We start from the raw sequence: 24,078 nt of genomic DNA, 5'->3' as shown, positions 1-24,078 counted from the left end.
GTTACATGACTGTAGAGGGGCAAAAAGGTCAAATATTGATGGGAGAGAAACGGGAATCTTGTTTCAACTTGTTTACATAATTCACAAGTTAACAATATAGAATTTTGTTAGTGTGTTTCACTAAAGTGAATTAGTGTAAGAACTAGAGGGCTTTGCACCTGAATGTCAGATGGACAGGTGATACCTTCAGAGCAGAGTATGTGTAGGGGTAATGATATGCCAGGTAGCAGACGTCCTCATTGTGTCTGAAGGTAACAGTAAAGGTCAGAGTATAAAAGGTGGTTCTTCTTCTGCCTTGAGCCGGACAGAAGTGGTTCCTAAAGGAGACAACAGGGAATAAGAAACAAGTTCTGTCATGTGTAGAAAAGGGATCCACACCTCTGTGTGAGGTCTGTATGTTCCTACACATCACCTGAGATTCAAGCTGTATTGGAGCCTTAATATACTGGGTCATTGAAATGTCTTTTTATGTTATCTCTATTATACAGTCATATATTATTATTCTGCAAAATGTAAAATTCAGTTACTTCATACTTGTCTATTGTCTATCAGCATTTAATTCATACCTGAAATAACAAATTTCAGTTCCAGTCCTGACCCAGTGTGGTCTCCCTTCCAGAGCTTCTCTTACCGAGTACAGCACTGGCTGCATTCCTACAGTGCACACACACACACACATAGATACATATATATATACAGACACAGATAGACAGTCAGCCACAGGGAACAGACACAATGTCATGTCAGTAAACTGGTGGAAATGTTTGGCACTGTAAACAGTGTATTTACTCTGGTCTGTGACTGTGTCAAAAGAATATACGACTCTTTGGGTTTTGGGGCTTTTCTGTTCCTCCTTCGCCTGCATGGGTTCTCACTTGCAATATTTTAATATCAGGAAGTCAGTAGAACTTTACAGTATCACAGTCTTGTAATTAAAAGACAAGACCATATAAGATGCTCATAAACATACATAAGTCCATATAAGTCCTAACACATTTTTATTGCTAAGACACTTAGAGGATCTTAGCCATATAGATTATATACCTGTCATAAACATTAATTAGGTGTTCATTAACATTCATTGATCATATCATCATATGATCATATCATAAAAAAAGTAAAACATTTAATTGGATTATAAAATATTTATGAGCACAGCTTGTTGACAACTTACCAGTGTTAATAAAATATTCAATGATGGTAGTAAGATGATAAGAGGTTCACATTAATGCCTTGTTGAGGCTAGTAAATCCGTTATTATGCACCTATTAAAAGTTAACAATTCTCCTTTGCAACCATTGGATCTAAAGTGGGAACTGTGTCTTATTAAGATAATGTGTAATGTATAATAAATCTGTAATAAAGTATGCATGTGGAAAATACACACATACTGTACACGCACACAATGATTTGGTGGTGAAGCTTAAAAACACAGTTAGATATATGTTTTGGAAAGTTTTTTTGTTTGATCAGGTCTGTGTACAATAAGATACTGAACACATTATGAAACATGTGTTTTTTATTATCATTTAAGTAGTTTTACACTTTAAAAAGAAAGATCCCTTTAGAAAATAATTTCAAGATAATATTTATATTACTATAAATGTTTGCAATAGGCTAACAAACAAAGATAAATAGAAACACAATCTCCAAGTCATCTCTGAGGCAGTGATGACAAGCTCTTGGGGCGAAAGTGTTGCACCTTGTTGCATGCAGCCGTTGTGGTCCAGTTGTCAGCATATCAAATACATGTACACACACACACACACACACACACACACACGCACACGCACGCACGCACACACGCATGCAAGCACACCCACGCAGAAAGAACCTATAGATTTTAATATAGGTTTGAATATATGTGACATACATGAAATTTGCCGTTTTCATATATACGCAACGCATATGGTGCATATACTGTAGGTTGCATATATCCTCATGAAGATAGGCCAGTTTTATGTATGTCACATATATTCAAACCTATATTAAAACCTATAGGTTCTTTCCGTGTGGGTACACACACATTCACTCACTTTCTCTCTCACTTACCGTAGTTGAACTGGCTGTTGCTCTTCTCACAGTTGATGATATTAAAGCGATAGGGGACGCCAGCCACCATGTTACTGACTTCAAAGTAAAACCACTGAGAGTGCTGCGAACAGTTTGCATCCGCATTCAGTATAAGGTCATATTCATTTCTATACATGAAGAGAAGAGAGGAAAAAGAGAGAAGAGAGAGGGACAGAAATGTAATCTTAACTTCTTTGTTGCTCAAGAATGAACGCTTCTTTCTGATGTCTGTAAAGAATCATAACTACAGCTACAGCTACAGCATATCTGAGGGGTTTTGGTGCTGAAAACATTTTGGACAAAACCCACTAAAGGTCTCCACTGCAGTTTAAACGGTACCAGGCCAGAGTCCTCATTTTATATAGATATTATGTGCTTTGCATATCAAATCTCAGCATCCTTACCTGCGGACCTGAACAGCCTTCCTTAGGTTTCCACATTCAAAGTTAGAGAAAAACCTCAGGGACTCGGATGGACTCTGAAGACTGATAGAAACAGATACTAACTACAGGAAGTTTGCATTGGTATTCAAGTAATTTTCACAATAGCATTCACACAATTCAAATGAAATCTCATCTTAGAAAACCTTTGGCTGTGCTTGTGTACCTACCTGCTGTCCTCCAGGTCAAACACCACCTGGTTGATGATGTCATCAGGATACAGGAAACGCTGCACGTCTTCAAACACTTTCTGCCTGATTGAGACACAGATATCCAAACATTCACCCTGAGGATGATCGTGTATTCATCTTGTGAAGGCTTGGACGTGACTTTGAAACCAGACTGAAACCTGACTCAGCAGTTTGAAAACTGCTGAGCAGATTCAGGGCTCAGTCTCTCCTCATTGTAATTCTCAAAGGACAGCCTCTGAACAGAAACACATGGTTGCATGGACGACTACATTCAGTTTAAAAAAGAGAAAGAGTTTTAGAGGTCCCTCACAAAACCAGTGCTGACACAAGTTTTGAACTGAAGACGACTCTCTGTCTGTCGAGCTCCAGCATAATGGAAACAAGATGACACAAAGTTCAGAGAAAAAAGTGCATCTTTAACTGTTTAAAAGTTAGTGTTTCTATAAATGTGTAAAATTATATCATTGTGTTGTGTAATAACTTAAAGGAACAATGAGGAGTTTTGGAAAAGCGAAGCGTTTTCACACTACATTTATGAGCCTCTGCGCACCGTGAAATTATTTGACCGGCGCAAGACAGACTCATGTTTTCATTCATCAAGAATTAAAGTCAGAGGTTGGAAGACGATCACGTACCGTCGTAGTTCCGACCATAAACGGCGATTCGGCGGCGTTATTCTCATGACTCGCCAGGAAACCGAAAGTAAGGAAACGCTGGCGGACCAGCATTTCCGCCACCACTAATAATAACAAAATAACGATAGAGACAAAACGATATATTTATCGAAAATGGGCCCATTAACAAGTGTGGGTAACGTAGGTTCATCCACATTAACGTGAGACTTTTTTATAACCAAATAGAAACTCCTCGTTGTCCCTTTAATTATATCAGGAAAACTGCACAGTTAACCATTCATGAACAAACAGTTAGAGGAGCTACACAGTCAGCATGCAGTACAGTACCTCTGTACTTTGGGTTTGCGGGGGGGCATGGGTTCATGTCGTGGTGGAGGAAGGTGACCCCAGAAATCAGGAAAGGCCAAGATGCTGAAGCCTGGGATGGACTTGACTCTGGCAGCTGCAGTGCGGTACAGTTTGGGTTCATGGTGGGGAACACAAGCTCCGTGTCTCTCCAGTAACCTGTCTATCAGTGTGTGAGGGTGGGTCTCTTCTGCTACCTCCTCCTCCTCACCCTGCTCATCCCCTCTTAGACCGGGGGGGGAGTCTCCCCTGTCAGCAGGAAACACACAAAGCACACAGAAACCACTGTTTGCTGTCTGAGAAAACACTCAGTATGACCTAGTAGAACTGTTGAATTATGTTCAATTATTTAGGTAATATGGGGCGGCGTTTAGCTCACTTGGTAGAGCTGCCGCCCCATGTTGAGGCTACAGTCCTCGAATCCCGCATTGGGCAGCCCTTTCCTGCATGTCATTCCCCCCTCTATGCCTCCCCATTTCCTGTCACTTTAATTAAAAGCATTAAAATCCCCAAAAATATACTTTAAAAAAAAATATATATATATACAGTACAGGCCAAAAGTTTGGACACACTCAATGCATTTCCTTTATTTTCATGACTATTTACACTGTCGATTCTCACTGAAATTCCACTAATGAACCCTGACAAGGCACACCTGTGAAGTGAAAACCATGTTCAGGTCAGGTTCACCTCTTGAAGCTCACCAAGAGAATGCCAAGAGCAAAAAGCAGTAATCAGAGCAAAGGGTGGCTACTTTGAAGAAACTAGAATTGGAGGGGTCAGAGATAGAGGAGGAGGAGGAAGAAGGAGAGGAAGAAGAAAAGAAGAAAGAGAAGACAAAGAAGAAAAGACATGTTTTTAGTTATTTCACACTTTTTTTGTTAATTCCACATGTGTTCATTCATAGTTTTGGTGCCTTCAGTGAGAGTAAAGGAAACACATTGAATGAGAAGGTGTCCAAACTTTTGGCCTGTACTGTATATATTTAGCTAATACAGTCAAAATTAAACTGATGGTGGTGGTCTCGAGTCATGGCCAGTGTGACTTTATAAAACACTTTAGCCATAACTTGTGAATTCACAAAGTACAAGATTTGACATATATGGTTAACATTTCATATGACTCTGCATAAAAAGTAATGTAATCTATGCATGTATGAATGTACCTCATCTCTTTGATCATGGTCCTGGAGGCAGGGCTGGTGCTGAGGACGCTGCTGCGATTCCTCTGGACGCCTCTGGGCTCTAACTGAGCAGCAGCTGGAGACACAGAGGAAACAGAGCAAGAGAAAAATGAAGCTGCTGTGCATTATTTATTAGACCCTGAGACTTAAAGGGACATTGTGTAACTTCTCCTGTTATCTATTCACGAAAATCGATTATTTGGTTCAAAAGTCTGTTTTTCATTAATCAGTAATCCCCCCCATCAACAAAGTGAAGTGTTCCTTTCAGCTCTGAATGAGCCGTTCATATCATTCATATCTCCATGGAGCGGGTAAGCTCGGTGCTGCTGCCATGTGGTGTCTCCATGTTTTTATGTTCAGTGGCAGCGTGACGGTAGGAAACCACGGAAACTCAGCGGAGACACCGGAGCTGTCGGCTCAGGTGGAGGTGGCGTCTGTGAAAAGTCACCGTGGTAACGCAGTGAGGAGGAATGGAGCGTTACACTGATGCTGCATTCACCTGCAGTCGGGCAGACGGCCGTCGCTAACAAACCAGATGTCATTTTAGTCACAGAAGTCCAGAGAAAGTCGGTAAAACGTGGGTCAGGTAAACAATACCACATCGCCATGACAACATATTGTCAGGTGTATTGTTTTGCCTCGTGCTGACGGACCACTTGTTTACATAGAGGCTTGTTTATGCCGTTAGCTGCAGCGGCTGTCGTCCGTCTGCCGTCTGCCCAATTTCACGTGAATGCAGCATGAAAAATACGATTGAGTTGCTTGTGATATACAACCGCAACGCTAGATGGGAGGAATTCCTACACAATGTACCTTTAAGTATTATCTGTCCTTCAGGATTTTTTTGCTAAGTTTTACCCCAGCTCGAATGAGCATCACCACATATTTGTCTTTACCACATGTCCGTGAAATCCCAGGTAGGGGATTAGGGCAAGGATGGGATACACCCTGGACAGGTATCCAATTTATAACAGGGCCGACACATAGAGGGAAACTGTGTGCACACACTTACATTTACACAAAATTTAGAGCCATAAATCAACATTAGTGCATGTGTTTGGACGTTGAGAGGAAACCGGAGAACAAAAGAGAGTTGGTTATCAAAGTTTAAAAGCCAGATGCACTTAATGGATCAAAACTCTGTAATGCAGAATTTGATGACTGACATCAAGATATGGTTTCTTCACCCTTGTGTTGTCTTTAAATTATTGTGTGAAACTTGGTACATACTGTAGGGTCTTTAGCATGTGCACCAGAGAAATAGAAGAAGCACTGCATCACAATGTAGAAATCATTTTGGGTCCATACTGTAACTCAGAGACAACAAAGAGACACGTCTCTCCTTGGAAGTGTGTAATAGCTCCACCAGGGGCCAGTTATTACATTTCTTCTACCTACATATGTTTGGACCATTAGCAGTTATGGTACATTTTGATACCAGTTGGTGTGTGTACCATTATCATGTGGTCTGGCTCTGACCTGGTGTGTGTCCCTCTGTGGACACCTCCGTCCCTGAGTGAGAGCCTATAGAGGAGGAGGACAAGTCGCTGCTCCTTCTGTCCCTCAAGGAGGAGCAAGGAGAGTCTCTCCAGAACATCTCATCTTCCTCATCTGATGACGATGCTGAACTCCTCTCAGGCTCTGAACTCAGATTCAGTTCCTGCGAGACACAAATGCTGCTTTACAATCTTGTGATTAGCACAAAGAGCACCATGGTTTCTTCATGGTCTGACTGAACGAGAACAGCTGCTGTTTCATCATGTCTTTAGATAAGTTGTAGTAATTTGTTCTGAATCAGGTTTTAATGGCTTAATGTGAATTCTGTCAAGAACCTCAAACGTTAAATTTTCCACACTATGACTGGTTACCAAATAACTCAACACTACAGACACTTCCTGATAGAAACTGATGGTACCAATTCATTCTGAAAAAGCTGTTATCAGTGAGGAAACTCCATCACTCAAACAGTCACAGACATTACCATACACACACACTCCACACAATCCGCCCCCTAAAGACTCAGCCCTGAACCCTCACTGACTGAAGTGACGTCAGCTCTAAGTGACAGAGTGTGAGAGTCTGTGAGGGTCCAGATGCTGTAAACATGAATGAACAGCACTAATCACAAACTACACACGAAAATACTGACAGTAAACTTCTTCTTCTTTTTTTGCTCCTGTCCATTAAAGGGATAGTAGCATTTTTTTTAAAGTGGGGTTGTATGATCTACAAATAGCCCCTAAGTACTTTAATTGCAGTAGAAGACTCTCTACACTCCTCCCGTTAGCAACGCCAGCCCATAGCCCTGCCCAGAGATTTACAACATACAGTGTTGTGAACAGACCCAAAGAAACGGCTTATTTTCGTGGCCTAAAAGAGGTTTTACCTGAAAAAAAAATACACAGTTCCATTGTTCGCTATAATATAATTTTTTCCAGCCCCTCAAAGTGCAGGAAAAACGCAGTTTTTATTTGGACCTAACCAACTGTTGATCGGCGGGCGCTAACCCTGGGCGGAGGGATACGTGAGTTAAATAAATAAATAAATAAATAAATAAATAAATAAATAAATAAATAAATAAATAAATAGGCCGGCGGAGCTCTCTCTGATTACGTTTTTTTTTTTTTTTTTAACACTGGCGTTCCGACGGCATCCCATGTATCTGACTTCACAACGCTATGTACTGTGGATAATTCCCTTACCCAAAGTCAGCATCGGTGCTGACTTACGGTGATGGGGCAGTAAGGGCTCATTCACTGACTCACTGACTTGATGATCTGACAATGGAACAGCCCTCACACACTCACGGACTGAACCTGAACGCGCCTCTAAGTCAGTGAGTCCGTGAGGGGGCCGGACTGGAATTGGGCCATAGACGTTGGTTGTACCTCAAAGTCATGTGACAGCTCAGGACAGAGGCGGTTGTACTGCAGCAGCAGCTCTTTAGGCCTGTCAGGGTCCGGACGCACACAAAGCTTGTTCAGGTCAGTCTCCAGGTCTTCATCCTGCACAGAGACAGACATAGACACACACACACACACACACAAACACGTTGACTCATGAAAACATGTTCCATTACACATGTTGATTTAAATATGTCCATTTTTTAAAACATTGCAGTTTCTTTTATTCAGGGCTCTGCAGTCAGCAGTCTGAGCCTCAGAGCTGATTGGAGGAAACTGACCGACTGTAGACAGGGATCAAACATTTTTCCTTCTTTTCGTAAAGGAAGTTCCAACTTTTCCTCTGTACTGAAGCCCCTATTCTTCTTATCATTTAGATAACTGGAACAGCTCTTTTCATGGCTGCTGTGCATATGTTCACCAGCCGACAAAACACAATCAACTTGGATCCATCATCCTGCCCTCATTACACCAACATTCAAACATCAATGCAGGGTCAATGCAAAACATCTCATGAATGTTGATGCATATAAATGGCCTTGTTGATCAATGGTTCTTCACAATGATATGATGTACTGTAGAACAAACTTTTGTTCCATATTGTACAGACCGTTTTTTTTTTTTCTTTTTGGATTATAAAAACTCAGTGTCCTGATCTATCCAAACACCAGCATCTGCTTTTGTGATAGCACACTGCCCCACTGAGCCTGCACAAGCATTGGTGGTATTATAGTAAGGGAGACTGGGGACAGTTGCAACAAGGGATGGTTGCAACAAGCCTTATTTCCCCAATCAGAAACATGCTAAAGTGATGAGACGTAGCATCCGTGACGTCACCCATTGGTTTTGGGGAGTCGTTTTTGTGACTCAAATATGGCGGCCTGAACAGCGCCATGTTGGATTGGCCGGCCGAGAACCCGCCCACTGGCCTCGAAGCAGCTGTCCACGGAGCTGCTCCGGACCTGTCACTCAACATTTCCGCGCCCTAATTGGCCAGAGTTTTAACCTAATAACAGTAAAACGGTAGAGTTAAAAAAAAAACTCACCCCCCTCAGAGTGTGTGTGGGGGTAGAAACTATCGATTGAGACCAAAAAACGTTCTGACACCAGGCTTTGATCATGTTTATTGAGGATGTAAAGTCGGCGATTTTAACATGGGGGCCTATGGAGAATGCTGCTTTCTGACACCAGGCCCCAGAGGCAGCCCAGGGGATTGCAGTTTGTTGAATGCGGAAGTGAGCTTCACTTCTCAGACCGATAACTGCCCCCTTGGATGAGACTCACACTGCACATGCACAGTTATACCCTTAACCCACCAAGAATAGAAGACATTCAGCATCTGCTCCTGCCTGTACTGAGACAAAGTTGTTTTAAGGGTATGAAAGTAGCTTTTTTGATGAGCTGTATTTTTGTCATACTGTCCTGATCTTTTGTATGAATTAACCCAAACCTACCTAGTTTGAATCACTGTTTTGTTTTTTTAAGTATATTTTTTGGTGTTTTTGCCTTTATTAGATAGACAGGAAAGGGGGAGGCAGAGAGAGGGGGAATGACATGCAGGAAAGGTCTGCCCGACGCGGGATTCGAACAGGGGACGCCTGCGTTGAGGACTATAGCCTCTACATGGGGCGGCCGCTTTAACCACTGCGCCACGCACCGCCCCAATCACTGTTTTGTTGACTATTAAATGAAATGAAATGGTTAGCATGTGTCAATGTCATTGTGTCTAGATAGTACATGATGTTTTGTCATGGCTGACAGGGTGGGGACGGTTGCAACAACTTCCATTTGAATATGGAAGCACATATGCAAATGCAAATTTATAAATTGGAACATTTTTAGCTTAAAGGGATAGTTCACCCTAGAATGATATTTCGCTCATTATCTACTCACCCTCATGTTGACTAAGGGCTGGAAGAATATTCAGAGTCCACCGTCCCTTCTCTGAGTTACAGGGGGTCTTGGCGTAGTAGTGCATTTCAATGCAACGGTTGCAAAGGGACACCAGAGCTCTTCGTAAAAAAACACACACAAAAAAACATCCAAATACCTCCATGATGCTCGTATGTAATGTCCGTCTTGTGCTGAAGCCCCAAATTGCGTAATTGTCCCGAAAAAAATTAAATAAGTCTATATTTTAAGCTTGTTTGTAGTGGAAGCTTCTCGAAGCTCCTCTTCCTGGTCCGTCCAAATCTCGCGTGATTTGCGCCGGCGTCAGTGCGGTTACTGCGAATCACGCGAGATTTGGACGGACCAGGAAGAGGAGCTTCATGGAGGTATTTGGATGTTTTTTTGTGTGTGTTTTTTTACGAAGAGCTCTGGTGTCCCTTTGCAACCGTTGCATTGAAATGCACTGCTACGCCAAGACCCCCTGTAACTCAGAGAAGGGACGGTGGACTCTGAATATTCTTCCAGCCCTTAGTCAACATGAGGGTGAGTAGATAATGAGCGAAATATCATTCTAGGGTGAACTATCCCTTTAAAGCAGAAGTAAGCGATCCGGTCCTTTTGGGTAATGCTGCGTTCCAGGCAGGCTTTTGAAACCGTAAATTACAGCTTCAAGTCACGACTTACGACTTTGTAGCGTTCCAGGCAACCCACTCGTGTTTTCCCGACCTGTTTTACCTGTGAAAGTCACTATAACGGCCACTCGTAACTTCCGACCGGTGAACTCGTACCAGATCGAACTGGTACGACTTCACAGGTCGGAAAAACACGAGTTACGGGCTGCCTTGAACGCACCATAACTTCTTGTCAGCCGATGGAGTTAGCAGCCCCCGTCCTCGTCATGGATCTATTGGTTCTCGTCCCTACGTCACCACATTCACGCGCATCCCTTGGCTGCACACACAGAGAGGACCGCCCCTTTATGCCGTTCTCTCTCTTCATTGGATAAAACTTGTAGGATACGTCCAAACACTCTATATAAGTGATTGCTGTCGGAAGATATAGGCTAACTATTTAAGACTTAAGGCCCTTTCACACCGCGGACGTAACGAATAAACGACACGAAATTGCGAAATATTCGCGGCCAAATATTTCGCATCAAAACCATACACACCGGCGGCGACGCGAATATGCGACGATGCGACAATTAAATTCCAATGTTTCGCTTTGCGACGGGTGGTTCTTCGCCTCCACGTCATTTCTAATCTGTTAATTATCCCTCATGTATTCGCTGCTACGTTATGCCACTGTCGTCTTGTTACCAACTTCACTCAACACAGCAGCTCACTGTCTGATCACTGATCAATATCTGATCACTGTCCTGACAGTATGGACACACTCTATTGCTATTTCTCCTCTTTCCACTTACCCCCCCTCTTCCTCTCCTCCTCCTCTCTTCTCCTCCTCCTCCTCTCTCCTCCGAGACAGGTTATTTATTGTTTACATTAGCGGCCAAGCACGTGTCCATGCGCCCGCATGTCCGTGTGTGTGTGTGTGTGTGTGTGTGCGTGTGTCTGTGTGTGTGTACGTGCCCAGAGAGACGGCAGGTGGAGGGGCTGACTGGCAGAGATGAGAGCAAAGACGGTGAAACAACAACTTCTTTTTCCTGTGAGAGACTGTGGCGGCCCGAGACTGTGCGGCCACCGTCTGTTATGGGAAACAGCTGTCTGTGTTCTGACGTGGTGGATGTGACGTAGCCTACCTCCTTTTCACGCCACATGATTGGTTGATGCGTTTATTCGCCGGGCGAAAGCTCCGAAAAATCGACCTCGCTCCGAAAAAAAATTGTGCCGCATTTTCGCCGCGAAACATTCGCGGTCGGTGTGAAAGGACCCGTGATGAAAACCGGGGTTCGAAAAAAAATATTGACGCGCGAATTATTCGCACGAAAAATACGTCTCCGGTGTGAAAGGGCCTTTAGGCTATACAAAAATATCGCTTACTTCTGCTTTAAAATAGACACAAAATAGGCATGTTTATTCCTCATGATGAACAGAACAGCCAATTATATTAAACCATGAGAGACGCTTAACATAAACATAATAATTCCCCAGATAACTTCCTATAATGAAATATGCAATTTGTATCTATAGCCTAGTTGTATCTTGTCCTATGGGACAAAACAGCCACATATTTTTCTATGAAAATGGGAGAAAAGTTAATTATTTGATATCATACAGTGAATACATTTTTATTACCACAGTTAACCTCTGCAATTTGACTCGAGGCCTATGTTCTACAGCAAACAAAACTCCAACTGATCTCTGATAAATATTACTAAATAACAAAATAATACTGTAGTACTATTGTAAGACAATGCATATTTTAGGAATACTTTGCTTATTGAGACAAAAATCAAAAGTTAATTAGTGAAATTTTAATATGTTGCAACTGTCCCCACATTTGGGGTCAGTTGCAACGTCTGGATTCTTCCATTCAAATGAATATTGTGATTGATGTGTCATACGTAACCATCTTTAAATGGCATGACTAATTAGCTGACATGTGTATGTTTAATCTATAAACGTTTGGTGAGCCTAGTCCAAATAGTCTCTGAGTAACTGAGAAAAATGCAAAACTGTTGCAACTGTCCCCAGTCTCCCCTACATTTGCTCCGTGCCCTGGGGGTTTGGGGATAAGGTGAGGAGCCAGCTCCAGAGGTGACAGCCACTATCACCCCGCAGGTTAAGAGTCTTAATATCATCAGGCGTGAATTAGAATTAGTAGACCCTATAATGCGTTAATTGTTTCATTAACTTACGAAGAAGCCAGGCATCACCCACCGCGCCAGCTGGTAGTTTCCTCCCAACACGGCAACACTGCTGCGTGCCAGGGTGGAAGAGTTATGTGATAAGTCAGGCTACTGTGCTACACATTTGTCACAACTGAACGGAGGGGGGGTTGGGTTGAGTCTGGGCCTTTGTTTTAAATCTTTGAAGGAGCGCGCTGCAGGGGAAACTGTGATGAAGATGTTGTCTCATGGTGCAGTTTTATAGCTTATAATTTTAAGGGAGACCGGGGACAGTTGCAACACTTTTTGCATTTGGCTCTCTTACTCAGAGACAGTTTGGATTAGACAAACCACATTTTTATACAATAAACTTACATTTGTCTGTTAATAGTCAACACAATTAAAAGATGATTACAGAATCCACATTCTTCACAATTTGCATTTGAGTGTAAGGAGTCAGATGTTGCAACTGACCCCGGGCCCGGGGATGGTTGCAACATGTTACAAATACAATATTTCATGTCTAGTAAAAGGATTATTATCAAAAATGTAAGTTCTATAGTGTTATTTATTCATCATCTTTGATCAGATGGCAATTACAGTATAGATTTGTCTAGATTAGGAGGCCTTATTGTATGTGCAGATGTCAAATATTCAAATTGAAAAAAAAGACTTTCAGTGACATAGGATGAATGGAACAATTTGTGAGGGAATAACTTTTATATTGCCATTGTCATTTATTCTCTCATCATTTTAGCAATACAACAGTAAAAAAAAAATTATGTCAAAATACTGTTTTGTGGTCTGTTTTTATATTCATATATTGTCCCCGTCCGGTCAGCCATGATGAAACCCCATGTGCAAACTAAACAAAGTGCTCTTGATACATGCTAATCATATCATCTTAAAGTTAACATATCACTCCTTTAAACCATATAAGTTTGATAAGTCTGAGCAGAATCACAAAAAGAGTGACAGAGCAGTGAAACAGACACTCACACATGCACAGGCAACACAAACTTACATAGTCTTTGTTCTCTGCCTCCTCATTCTCTTCAGCCTCGTCATCATCGCTCTCCTCACCGCTGTCATCTACACACAAAACACAAGTCAAGAAGTCAATCGAGTCAACAGACTGGGACATTGCCATTCATCGGAAGAACGCAATGGAAAAATTATACAGGGCAGAACGGCTGCATTGACACATTGGCCAATTGGAAACGCGTTTGTAAAATTGTAAAAATGGATAATGAATGTGTATTAGTTAGAGAAATGGCGGAGGACCCAGACTTTATCCCTAATAGAGCAGATAAAATCTTGGAAAGTTGGGCTAAAAAGGGACTGACAAAATATTCACAATTCATTTCAAATGACACAATAAACTCCTATGATATTATATCTAGCAAATATGAATTAGAATCAAAACATTTCAATCAAATACACCAAAAAATTAAGAGTCAACCAGCTGATTTGTCACACATTGTACCTGGGTCCAGATCAATGGGACAGTCAGCTGGCGGTCTTCCAGGCAGGGGGAAGGTGTATGCAGACTGATCTGACGTCAGTGGCAGACGGGTTTTGGGAAGACACTTCCTGATCAGCTGCACCGAGGGCTCCAACAGAGGCTCCAGAGCTTTAGTGAACAAACAAGTCTGAGAAGAGAAAGGAAGCCACATGTCAACTAGAGCCTCATTCCTGAATGTGCAACAGCAGTTTCTGAGCACAGACTAATTCATTTTGTAAAAACACAAATTATATTTGAAGAGATAATATTTTTGGACTATTCAGTAAATGTATTTCCTTGTACCTGTGTGGTCTCATACAGCAGTCTCATGCCTCCGTGGGATAGAAAAGCCTGTCTTCCTGCAGTACTGTGGGTGACCTGGTGGAGGCAGCGCAGCAGTGCGTGGCAGATCGCTATGGCAACATGTTCAGTATCTTTGCTGCGCCAGTCTTCGTACAGCCGCAGGAGACCAGAGACGTAGCCCTTAGAGACGACTGAGCCAACATTAGCCTCTGTGATGAAACAAAGAGCACAGCTGTGATGGACTGACTCACACATCTGTCAACACACACACACACACACACACACACACACACACACACACACACACACACACACACACACAAAAAAAAGTCTGAAATCCCTTTAACCAGTGACTGTCTAATACACGGGGGTCAAAAAAATGACCCTCCCAACACTGATTTTACTACCCAGAAGTACACCTTGGGTGTTATTCCTTCTGTGTTACCAATCCAGCTGTTAATATTGGCTTGTCTTTGTTGTTCCACTTAACTATAAACCTTCAGATGTTGGCCAGCTGACTTTTGCAAAAGAAGGTCTTTGTGATAATGCCAATTTCTACTCAAGAATATTTACATCTTTTTGTCCTATTAAGAAAACCATAATATCACCAGCTGATTTAAGAGTTCTGCAATGGCAAGAGAATACAACAACCCAACCCAGATAAGGCTTTTTGGCCCCCCTATGAACAAAGACTGGTCTACTGTGTTTAAAATCAAGTGAACTTTATTGTCATTCAGGCCATACATGCACAGCAGAACAAAATTGCATTTGCTCCTGGCACAATTTGCATCAGGGATGAGCAGCTGCCATACCACACTGAGCTGATGCCGGTGCTGGTCACAGTGTTCTCTGTGGTGTCTCTGAAGAATGTGGTGAGGGCAGATGTGCAGAGGTTTGCTTATCTGAGCTGTTGCAGGATGTGTAGCCATTGCTATGACTTCTTGCTGTGGCCAAGTGTTTGTAGTCCATGTCAGATCATTTGTGATGTGCAACCTAAGGAAGCTGGTGGTTCTGACAGATTTTACAGCATTGCCATTGATGGCTTCTTCCTGAGGTCCTTGGCAATGGTGTAATGGTGGTGGCCTTGAAACCAGGGGTAAATATGGCCTGGCCCAGTGATGTGTTGTATATATGGTGTTGTTCTATATTGTCATTGAAGATCTGTATATTCAAAACAGATCTGAAGTGCTGAAACAGTTTCCTCTGCTGGACTGGCTCTAGTTGGTTGAGAGCTCTGTGAGGATTTTTTCATGTAGAGACCAGTGACTCGAGATGATTTCACCCTCCGCCAGTTAACATAAATGCACTCACCACCATCCAAAGATTTAACTTGGACAATCTGTCTCCTGAATTCTAGGATTTAGCCGGGTGTGAATGCTAAAGTTACCCATTACTACTGCCAGCTCTGTCTGCATTTCAGAAGATATTTGTCTACGTAAGACTCGATTTTCCAGAAGAATCAATTTAATTTTGTCATTTACATCATAGCTGTATTGTTATGATGTTTTGCATTTTTATTATTTTTATCGATAAGGCATTGGTATGGTCTTTATCTCTATATATCTAAAATATATCTTGACAACATTGTGTGTTTGAGGATACAGACTGTATAGGCCAAAGAATTGCAAAGCTGATGTATAGACTCACCAATGGTACTGGCCATCACTAACAACGTGTATTATATTGCGATGTATTACGTCGAGAGCCAGGCTGGAATAAACGCCTTAGATGAGGTTTTTTTTTGTTGTTGTTGTTTTTTACATATTTTGCCAATTTTCGGACAGTACAGGAGGATGACAATGTGGAACCAGGAAGATAGGTTTCTACCACGCTGCAGTGAGCAGGTCTTGACTGGCAAAGTCATTCACATAACCTCAGTCCATCTGACTGGGTAGGTCACAAAATCAGGCCAAGGCAAAAGATCAGTTTGCAATTGAGGAGCATCAAAAGGGGGTCAGGTTTTATGTACTTATATGAGAGTATGATGCTGCTGATGATGATGATGGTAAGGATGAGGCTAATGATGATCATAACCACCAGCTTGTGAATGAAGAAGATCATTAAAAACTTACTTGTGCTCAGCAGAGCCGCCAAGGCATCGATGGCTGCCCTGAAAACAAACACAGGGGACGCTTAGTCTGAATGAATGAACACATTCTTTACAATTCACACAGTGTTTGCAGTGCAGGTTCTCATGTACTGTTGTGTTACCACAGAATATTATTCAACATAAATCTACTGAACAACAAATTAAAAATCCAGTCAAATGTCAAACGGGAACCTATCCAACATATTTCTTGGACTTGTATTGTGATTACTGATAAGTTTTAATCATGACCTTGATAAAGAACAGATATATAACCCTGTGTTTATTGTCATAGAATAACTGATCAAATGAGAAAAGTCCAAGACCTACAGTGTGGGACCAACCTCTGCCTTTATTCGTGTAGTTTTGTGCTTCTCTTCAGAGTGGTTTGTAACACAGAACTCTCAGACAAAACTTAAAGTGGAGGAATTAGTTTTTATACTAACATTAACTGGTGAGTCAATCATCTGTGGACGACATTGTCAACATGGCCCTCCTCTTCATCCTAAAGCACCTGGACTCCTGAGGAACCTGTGCCAGGATCCTTTTTGTGGACGTCTGATCTCCTTTCAACATTGTCATCCCAGCTCTCTCACTAACTTCCTGACTGACAGCACTGGATCCCGTCAAGGCTGTGTTCCACTACTTTTTTCCCTGTATACCAACAGCTGTACCACCCACTAGTCATGAAGTTTGTGAACAACACCATCCTCACTGCACTCCTCTGGGGAGGAGAACGCTAACTTAAGGTGGGAGATTGACCATCTGGTGACCTTGTGCAGCCAGAACAACTCGGTGCTGAATGCTTTGAAAACAGTGGAGACGGTTGTGGACTACAGGGAGAACCCATCCCCACCCGACCCCAGCACCATTTGTGACTCCCTAAGTGACAACGGTGGAGTCCATCTGTTTCCTGGGCACCATCATCACACCCAGTACCTTAAGTGAGAGCTGGACATCAGTTCCCTCACCACGAAAGCACAGAAGAAGATGTACTTCTACTACTACAGCATGCAGGCCTGGTCAAGATCAACCCAAGCCAGCTACCCAGAAAGCACAAGGTGTGTTGCTTCAACTTCACCTGGTATCCAAAGGCAATGTGGCCATTGAAGCCGAGAGCAGGATGGAAGCAAAAACCAAGTCATTCATTTGCAAATGACAAGGACACCCAAGACTCCTCTCAACAGTAAGCATGGGTAACACAGACTGCAACTTCCCCAATGTTCATTACTCCTGGGCACAGGTAAGAGAAGGTAAGGCTGGTGATGGAGCTGAGGGACTCTGCAGTGGAGTCAGTGAGGAACAGCCATTACCAGAGTGAAGAAGGCCTTGAGGTTGTTATATATAAGGTCTCAAGAATGGCACAGGAAGAGTACAGGGTCAAGGTGGTGACACAGGGGCAGCAGGGTTGCTGGACATTGTGGAGGGGAGTGATGAGCTGGACAATGACCTGGGCAGACTATAGGCCAGAATTAGTTTCCACATCAGGGTGACCTATGACTATTTACCTTCACCTTGCAACCTCCATTACTGGCTGGGAACAGAGTAAACCTATGAATCCATCAAACAATACCCCTCCATCAAACAAAGTTTGGCAGCTTGCGGGAATGCTGTCATCCAAGTCCAGCGAAGTTGGCAGCACCAAGAAGTGCTCAAATCAAGGGACCAAATATTGGATCCACTTCCAAAGACAAAGGGAAACCATAGATGCCACCAAGGTGTGACCAGCGCCCAAGCTACTGTAATCGATGCCAAGTTATGAATGGAGGGGCAATGATTCTGCTGGTGATGGATGGTAGGAGTTTCTATTGGACACGAAAAGCATATGCACACCTCAAAAGATCAACTGGTGTGTCGGAGAGAACTGAACGGCCAACAAAGTTCACTCCTGCACATGGTCTTCACTGGAATACTATGAAGACTAAAACATTGTAACCCCAATAAACCTGATGCAAATGAAGACAGTGTGCAGGAATTTTCTCCAATGAGTTTCTATTAGAAAAGAATAGCAGCATATTTATAAAAAAAAAAAACTGGAATAAATGAACATGAAATATTTCATTTGTGGAACTGTGAACTTCGAAATTGATTTTTTTTTTAAAAAAGAACTATGATTGTGAAAGAGTTTATTTCCATCTGTATGAACTGAGCAAGGGTAAACTGGCCCAATACTGAATATAGAGCACTCCATCGATGCATTTGTGCATAGGAATACTCTAGTGTTTGACAGATGTGAGATATGTGACATGATAGAAAAGAAATGATTTATAATGGATGCAGCGATGTTTGAACTTGATGTGTTGGATTGTGGTTGGCAGACAGCCCCGGGGCTGATGGATTGTGTTCCAGTGCCCTTGAGGTCACCGTTACTGTCACTTACTTCGCTTACCGTCACTTCCAGGCCAAGCTGAGTGGCTCCTATTCATCAGGATCAACAGGGAAATATAATTTATTGTAGAAAACATAACTGCAAAGACTTAAAGGTGACCTGTGGTGACCTGTTCATGATGTGATTCAACCACTATGAAAGTGTCCACAGTGTGAACATTGGAGCAATGTAAGCAACATTTAGCTTGTACTGTCCATGAAAATATAGTCAACAGATTTGAGATAAATCAAAATCAAACACTTTTTTGATGATATTTGTTTGATGGAATCATACACTAGACTGTATATGGCTGGAATGCATCCCGGTTGGTTTATTGTATTTCAATGCAAGAAAAATGAAGAGTTTGAACATACATGTGTTATAAACCATTGTTGAAACCTCAAACCCTGTCAGGAATATCAATCAAAGCAAAACGTCCCCCAAGCTTAAGTGGACAATAAGAAGTGCTGCAATGCCTTTCATTCTCACAGACAAGAGGCAGGGACTAACGGCTGCTGACAGTTGAGAATAGCTGGATGGATTTAGTTGTACAGCTTTAGACAGTCTGACTGACTTCACTGCTTTAAATGTCTGGACCGCTGCCGACTGGCATATCTAACAGTCAGCACATCAAAACTATATTTGGATAAATCATTGTGACAGACATGTCTAACTGCTTCTCACACTCAAGGGAAATAGCATATCTCCTGCCTCGTTGCTCTCATTATCGTTCATAGCTGCCAATTCTAACAAATTCTCCAAAGTAGCAGCTGACTTTGAAACCTGGAATCTAAGGTCTGCTTAAATGTGTTAGAACAATTAACAGCTGGCTTATGCATGAACATTATGCAGTAGACTCACCCCGAGGCTATAAATTAGTAATGTCAGAGCATTGATTCCCCCTCACTACCGTGGAGTTCATGTTCTCTAGTGTGGCTGATCAGGGTCTGGTATGCCAGGCATGGAGCCAGGCAGAGAGGCCGGAACTCCTGGTGTCCTTGGCATGCTCCACAGGGTATACTGGAGGATGCTGGCTATTTCAGCCAAACACCAGCAGTTCTGACAAACACTGGTAAAGAGGATGTGCAGTCCAAGAGGAGAAGGAGGAGGAGGAGGAGGATGACGGACCAGTGCAGAAGTTCAGAGGAAGGACATCAATGCATTGAAACCAAGAAGGTGGTGATGATGATGATGATGATGATGATGACGTTTCCCTGTAAACCAGTTTTTGTAAGGGGAAGGTGCAGTACTTCCTTCTTCTGCCAGGTCTGCCGACAATACAGGGGATTTGTATTATTGTTTGACCCTTACCTGTAATATAGTCACAACGTTCATGTTTTTCCTCCAGGTGGTGCTATTGTAATGAGAAATAAGATAACTGATACAAATTTTACTGGACCACAACATTTTTTATATTTAATGAATAGCAGATGCAGTACACACTTTAGTAGATCTTTCCTTTTTGGATTGATGGCTGCCATCCATTACCTAAAACTTTGGTAATTAAAGGGATACTTCACCCAAAATCAATAATTCATCAATTTTCTACTCACCGTCATGCCAAGGAAGGGTTTGGAGAAATTTCGGAGTTATCAAAATGCTTTTGGAGTTCCAGGGGGGGTCCGGCTGGCAACGGATTTTCATAATGGCGGCAGATAGAGTTCATTTTTGAATCATCCAAAACACACACTATGAAACATCCAAATACCTCCATACTGCTCGTCTGTACTGACCAAATGCCGCACATCTTGTGCAGCCACTACTACAACAAGGCTTAAAACAGGGATCAAATTATTTTTTATAACTTTTTCATGTTGCAGCTTCAGGACACTTGGGTCAGTACAGACGAGCAATATGGAGGTATTTGGATGTTTCATAGTGTGTGTTTTGGATGATTCAAAAGTGAGCTCTATCCGCCGCCATTATATGAAAATCCGTTGCCAGCCGGACCCCCCCTGGAACTCCTAAAGAGTTTTGATAACTCAGAAAGTTCTCCAAACCCTTACTTGGCATGACGGTGAGTAGAAAATTGGTGAATTATTGATTTTGGGTGAATTGATTTTTGAATTGATTTTTGATTGATTAGTTCATTTGAATGAAAAGTGAAGCTTCAGGTGTGTGTGAGCAGCGCAGCCTTGGGGCTCTGTACGTACAAAAATCACCATATTTAGGCTACTTCAATAAATAAATAAATAAATAGATTTACAATGAGCCGATTGATTCATCAGTGGTCAGTTTATCCAAACAACGCCTGTAAGGAAATTCTCCGACGTGTTCGGAGGAGCAGAGCCACTAGAGCAGCCGAGCGGCAGCAGCGGCTCACAGAGGCGGCGGCGGCGGTGGCCAGTGCTGACCTGATGCCTGGGCGGTCAACCTCCCGGTGTCGCGGTAAATTGAGCACTGTACAATGAGCGCGGCACGGCGCATTTACTGTTTATTAACAGCCAGGCGCGGTGTGTGTAGCCTACGTGTGTGTGTGTGCGTGCGTGCGTGTGTGTGTGTGCGTGTGTGTGTGTCTCTGTGTCTGAGTCGTGAGACAGCAGGTAGAGGGGCTGACTGGCAGAGATGAGAGATAGTGAAAGCTGTTCTTTTTTTCTGTGAGAGACTGCTGCGGCGGACACAAACCAAACTGTGGCGGCTGATTAGTGGAAAACACTGGTATAGTAACGTTACGCCGTTTCCAATTCAGACACAGTGTCACTGTCACAGCATCAGCTGCACTGCTGTGGAGAGTTGATGCGCGCTCCCGCACCAGCTTGGCTGATGGCTGCAGTAACCCTGACGGCCGCTACGTCCGTTGTATCGCTAGTGAGTTTTATTTCTCGATCTTGCCTCAAGCTCCTTTAAGATGCCTTGTTTTTGAGGAAAAACCAAGCCACAAGAAAGAAGAAACTGACTGCAGAGAGATTAGAGACAGGATTGTGTTAAGGCTCTTAAACATTTCTGCTTCATTAAAGGTTCATTGAAGAACAGTGGCCTCCATCATTTTGACATGAAGAAGTCTGGAGCAACCGGAATAACTCTTCTAGCGCTGATCCTGGACTGGACTGAGAGAGAAGAGAGGAGACCACCGTGTGGAGATAGAGAAAGTTCAAGAAGTACAACTACAATGGTAGAGTGTCCAGAGGAAGCCGCGCCTCAGTCCAACTTTGTGAGAAAAAATAAGCTTCTAATAGGACAATGACCCTCAGCACACAGTAAGAGACAATTAAGAAAGAAATCACACAAATCCATGTACGTAAAGGTTGCAACATCAAACCCAATAATGCTTGAGGTTGTAATCACTGCCAAAAGTGCCCAGGTCCAGACTAAAGTAGTATTTGCATCTAAAACCATCACTAAGTGTCATTTGAAATAAAGAGCTTGTCTTTACTCAGCCAACCGATGCTAATTCTAGCAGCACAACATTCCAAGTAAAGGTGAGGAAGTCAGTGAATGTCACCTACTCATCTCTGGCGGTCTAAGAAAATACATCGGTCGGTGTTATTGTGGAACTGTTGATAACCACGGACACCTTTCACCTGTTGTGAGGATGTGGAGATACAAGTGGCCAGTGCACAGTGCAGAAAGCCTGGGTATACGTACTTGATGGTGTACAGATGTTTGTTGGTATACTGAGGGATGAGGTGGAAGATGGCGTCTAGTCCTTGGTTTTCTCCTATTAGGTTTGCTGTAGGCACTGTAAGCAGAAGGCAGGGGGGTGAGGAAGATCAAGTTGCTCTGCAATGGACAAGTACAGTAAATGTCAACCAACAATGTTCAGCAATAAATCCTCCTGCGTGAAGTTTCTCTGTCAGATGTGGGAAGACTTCAGCACTTAAAATTCTGTCAGCCTCTCTTCCTCATCTTGTGCCTATTTTACCTCCTCTACACTAGTTTCTAGCTTACATACATGGTAACATCAGGGACTTGTTCCAGTCAGTTACAGTATAACATTTAATCACCTCTTTAAGAGTGATTCATCCTCAGTCATGTTTTATAGTCATTTCTTGGCCAACTGCTAACTGGTTTCTCAGTTTTCAATCATCGGTAATGAATGAAGAACACTGTGGACTTTAGATGGAGAGGAGTCTCTATTTACAAATGTGTGCAGGCTTTTACAGACTGAAATAAGCATCGGTCATTAAAATGCCTGCAGTTGACCGCTACAACCTCTCTCACTGCTTCATATAGCCTACAGATGGGTAAATACATACTTCTGTTATGTATGAACTGAGTGTCTGGACGGTAGTTAGTGTGAATGGCATGTTGTCGTTTCTGTGGTTTAAGACACAACACCACGTTAGGTAAAGTTTGTGAGAGATGGTGGTGTTGGATAAATGTAAACAAACAGGTGATGTCTGAAGTCACTGTTAAGTCTGACCTCTTGTTAACACTTGTCTTTTAAAGAAGAAATTATTTACTTAAAGGGATAGTTCAACATTTTGGCAAATTCACCCATTGCCATAATCCCTATAGTCTTTAGGAGTAGGTTCATTACCTTTAATTGTCGGTGCAAGCTGTTTTTAGATTGACAGAGCAGAGACACGAGCTGCACGGTATTTCCACGTTTCCCTCACCAAACTAAATACACAATCCAACAACTCCAAAACACGCTTGTGGAGAAATTGTGACCTGTACATTCACCACGCTATGAAATAATAATGGAACGTTACGAGACAGAGTTGTTTTCGAGTCAAACGCGTAGCCGAAACTACATTTCAGACACGGCTGCTGGGCGGAGTGATTTCAAAAGCAAGTAGTTCTGAGTATTTGCTCCATGTGTCGTAATGTTACATACCGTACTGTAATTATACGTGATTATTTCATAGCGTGGTGAATGTGCAGCTCGCAACTTGCCCACAAGAGTGTTTTGGAGTTGTTGGATTGTGTACTTAGTTTGATGAGGGAAACGTGGAAAGGTAATGAACCTACTGCTAAAACTATAGGGATTATGGCAATAGGCGAATTTGCCAAAATGTTGAAATATCCCAATAAATATTTTGCATATACATCTTTTCCTTACATTAATAAATTGTTGTGTCTAATCTGGCTCTTAAAACATGTTGCTATGAAGAAATACAGGTTAATACCAAATTAATTGTGATTCAGCAATATGTTCTAAATAATTTACACGTCTTTATATGTACAGTAGCATTTTCCATAAAACTGTTGCAAAGTTGCTCACATAAAGATTGATTTTAGATGGAACATAGATGGTACATAAATATACATCCAGTTTTCTATCTTGACACAACACTAAGAGGGGCTGCTGATGCATCCAATAGTAGTCAGGACATCAAATAAGAAACAAGGTTATTGGAAATGTTGCATGGAAAATGGCTACAAAAAATGGTTAAAGGACAATTCCAGGCAGATTCAACTCGGGG

At 42.4% G+C, this 24,078-nt stretch overlaps 1 protein-coding gene across 5 annotated transcripts in view; it reads right to left on the bottom strand.

Moving 5' to 3' along the window:
- The window catches only part of agbl1 (AGBL carboxypeptidase 1), an 84,060-nt gene that overhangs the window by 20,671 nt on the left and 39,311 nt on the right, over positions 1–24,078 (bottom strand). For all 5 annotated transcript variants that reach the window (XM_083973779.1, XM_083973782.1, XM_083973781.1 and 2 more), the window contains exons 6-19: positions 22,295–22,388; positions 16,328–16,365; positions 14,256–14,464; positions 13,935–14,100; positions 13,473–13,540; positions 7,756–7,872; positions 6,347–6,527; positions 4,850–4,943; positions 3,667–3,933; positions 2,684–2,767; positions 2,478–2,558; positions 2,053–2,201; positions 567–654; positions 185–317 (exon numbers count right to left, since the gene is read on the bottom strand). In XM_083973779.1, coding sequence (XP_083829905.1) covers positions 185–317; positions 567–654; positions 2,053–2,201; positions 2,478–2,558; positions 2,684–2,767; positions 3,667–3,933; positions 4,850–4,943; positions 6,347–6,527; positions 7,756–7,872; positions 13,473–13,540; positions 13,935–14,100; positions 14,256–14,464; positions 16,328–16,365; positions 22,295–22,388 — 1,769 coding nt within the window. The remainder of the gene's footprint in view (positions 1–184; positions 318–566; positions 655–2,052; positions 2,202–2,477; positions 2,559–2,683; positions 2,768–3,666; positions 3,934–4,849; positions 4,944–6,346; positions 6,528–7,755; positions 7,873–13,472; positions 13,541–13,934; positions 14,101–14,255; positions 14,465–16,327; positions 16,366–22,294; positions 22,389–24,078) is intronic.

Source organism: Trachurus trachurus (genome assembly GCF_905171665.1).
Source record: "Trachurus trachurus genome assembly, chromosome: 6".
NCBI classification, from domain to species: domain Eukaryota; kingdom Metazoa; phylum Chordata; class Actinopteri; order Carangiformes; family Carangidae; genus Trachurus; species Trachurus trachurus.
Note: the sequence above shows the minus strand (reverse complement) of the source record. Positions and strands in the feature narration are given on the sequence as shown.